Below are 3,214 nucleotides of genomic sequence, written 5' to 3'. Positions count from 1 at the left end.
TATCAAGTTAATTCCTTTGGAGAAAGTGGGAATTGAAATTTTTCGATATGCATAAGCTAAACTATGGTCACTTATGGCGACATGAGACACCCCCGAACAATACACATTCTCTGGCCGATTTGCGAAAATAAGATCAATTAAAGTATTTGCAGAAGGTGTAATTCGGGTTGGTTCGTGAATGAGTTGTTCCAATCCATAAATGTCTGTTATGTTTAGAAGAGCTTTCACAATAACATTGCCTTTTGATTGCAAGTCACAATTTAGATTCCCCACGAAAAAATATTCTACGTTTTCAGAATCTAATTTGCCTAATAATGTGTTGACATGCGTGAAAAGTTCATGGGGTGAATTTGAAGGTCTGTACCATGAAGTAATAACAAAGGGTTTTGAGTTGTGTTTACGAATTTCAATTGACACTATCTCCAGGAGCCGACTGTCCAAATCTCAGCGGACAGAATAGTTTATGTTTGAACGAATGTAAAAACATACGCCACCACCAAACCTGCCATTTGTTGACCTGTCACGGCGAATTATATCATATCCCTGGATTTTAACCTCCTGATCGGAAATACTTTCATTTAGCCTGGTCTCATTTATGGCTAGAACGTCAATGTTTTGATCATTTAGAAAAACACGAAGTTCATCAATATGTTTGAAAAGACTTGTAATATTCAAACTAGCCATTTTAAATCCGCGACACTTTGGCGTAAGAGTTGACCTGATACGGGCGCTAGAGGTGGCAGCGAGGTTGTCAAGTAAGAATCGTATCAATGAACTATATTATTTACAAAATTACTCGCTAAAATAGCAATACCTTTCTTGTTAAGATGGAGTTTGTAGTTGTTCAGACATGTTTCGCCGATGTTCAAGTGTTCGACAAAGCCCCAGCCATTCTGATTACAAAATGTTTTTAAAACTTTGTTGCAGTCCTTTACTTTCCTCTTGAGCGATTCTTCATCTGATCTTTGTGTAATTGCAGAAATGGTTACACTAGTGTTAAGAGAGTTTGTAGCAATCATATTCCCCAGGTTGACGATTTTCTCCGCCACATTCCGAGCAGAGGATGAATTTTTCAGGTCATTTGTTCTTACATGGAGGATTATCGCCTTCGGTTTTGTAGCCAAGCTTGGTTGTAGATAATGCTCCATGTCTGCGGCTGTAGCACTAGGGAAACTTCTCACAGTTACGCGCCGTTTAGCTGCAAAAATTTACTCTCCTTGACGAGTTTATTTATCACTAGGTAATTCCATGGTTTTGGAAATAGAAGCTGCTTTATTATTCATCAGCGTCACAAATTCTTGCCGATTTTGGGGCTCATTTTGTTGAAACTGAAGCACGCTTCAAAGAGACCTGTTTATGTTCGTGAGTTATGCACGCGCTGCGTGCCTATTGTCAGCACGGACTTACACTCTTCCACTCATACAGCCCGGTGACAGTGTGTAGTGCACTACCAAAAAAATAATAATATATCTGCCTGTCATCAGATGTGATGTTTCCATGGTAACGGCCATAATCCAAAAATTGACACCAAAAAAATAAGCCTTATTATATCCGTAAGTCATTGCGCTCCTTCACTGAATTTCGCGAATTACCTAATATCTGACATGTTGTGTCCCGCGTGATTCGCCTGAGTGCCTTTAGCCAATCACATCACGTATTTGGACAAGTCGTCATTCGAAAAACAAAAACAAACGACCGCAATGACTTTTGGGTGAAGGTGGGCCTTTAACTACAGTCTCGGTCACAAATGTTGTAACACAGACGGCAATTTGCCCCCTCTCCCCCTTCAATGTTGATGTTTATGGGTTGGAGTGCAAAAACCAACCGGTAAATGCAACATTGATTGGAGGGAGGAGGAGGGGTACGTTATTAACAGCCTTGATGCGCTTCACTTGCTGTTCAAGCGAAGTGTTACAACTATTTATGACCGAGATTGTCTGGGTGTTGAATGACGTAATTCAGACAACGAAAAGCGCCATTACCAATGTATTCTATAACGTTTGCTTTCATGGGACTTTTATAATGAAAATATGTCGAAGCATGTTTAGCTACTTTTGAAATTGATAGAAAGAGATGACTTGTTGCTAAAAGGGAAAGATATCTTGTAGATTTACGAGCGAAAAGCTGCACAAGCGTAATGGCCTTTAATTGAACCCTGTTTCGATATTAAACGTCACACGGCCAAGAGCTTTTTACTGAAGCCACGTTAAATTGAAGGACTTTTCGATAGTAAAGTTGCTGATTTTTGTGATATTTCAACAGCAACGGTTGAAAGAATTTCCAAAAGAAATAGGAACACTCCTGCGTGTTTAAAAAAATTGTCAAAAAGAGGGCGTAAGTTCAAGCTACTGTAAGTAACACACTGAGAAGGCACATCATTTGCTGTCTCAGGTTCCTGCGAAAAAGAGACGGGACTTTTACCTGTAAAAGAATAGACACTGTGCATAATGATCCGAACGAGGGGTGGTGGTACCAAGTATTATTTATTACCTTAACTCGTTTTCAGCTCCATAGCGTACAACAGTAAATGTTCTCTTTTTGGTGTGTAAACACATTCTTACACCGGTGGAGTATGTGGAAAAAAGGTTGTTGGTTTCATCATAAGGTTGCAAGTACTATTTTCAACGATTTGTCTTCCACTTTTTTACTTAACAATCAATTGTCTTGTTGTTTTACCTTTTAATAGGTATTGAAATTATAGCTCTGCAAAGAAAAAGTTATATTTACTGGTATATTCCCTTAGATAAAGGACTCCACCCATTGACTTATAGAAAATTGCTTGTGCAAACAATGAACATCATCATTGTGATCACGGTACACCGTCACCGTTTCATCCAAAATTATTCACGCTCCCTTTAAATCGGTCTTCTTTGCCCAATTGTTTACTAGAAAATAAGCACTAGAACACAACTTAACAATAGCGAGATTTTCAAGCCATTGGCCTTTTTTTCCTTCAAAATCTCAACGGTACACCATGGTGATCCGTTGTCAGTAAATTAATTACAGTCTACTGAAATTATTTAGCAATGAACGGATCACCATGGTGTACCGTTGCAAATAAGCCTAAGAAATGTGCTGTTGTGATTTCTACTAATTGTGCTTACACATAGTAATTACTACTTGTTCAGAACGATTAAACTTCCTAGTTTTTTCAAAACACAAGGCCAAAATTAAGACGAAAAGGATGGTGATCCGTCAACGGTACACCACAATC

At 38.7% G+C, this 3,214-nt stretch overlaps 1 protein-coding gene across 1 annotated transcript in view; it reads right to left on the bottom strand.

Annotated features, from left to right (window-relative positions):
• The window catches only part of LOC138005239 (uncharacterized), a 24,084-nt gene extending 22,936 nt beyond the window's left edge, over positions 1 to 1,148 (bottom strand). The window contains exon 1 of the mRNA XM_068851500.1: positions 815 to 1,148. Coding sequence (XP_068707601.1) covers positions 815 to 1,148 — 334 coding nt within the window. The remainder of the gene's footprint in view (positions 1 to 814) is intronic.
• Positions 1,149 to 3,214: the final 2,066 nt, after the last annotated feature.

This window comes from Montipora foliosa, chromosome 6 (genome assembly GCF_036669935.1).
Source record: "Montipora foliosa isolate CH-2021 chromosome 6, ASM3666993v2, whole genome shotgun sequence".
Taxonomy (NCBI): Eukaryota; Metazoa; Cnidaria; class Anthozoa; order Scleractinia; family Acroporidae; genus Montipora; species Montipora foliosa.
The sequence above is the reverse complement of the archived record's forward strand: the minus strand, read 5'-3'. Positions and strand labels throughout refer to the sequence as shown.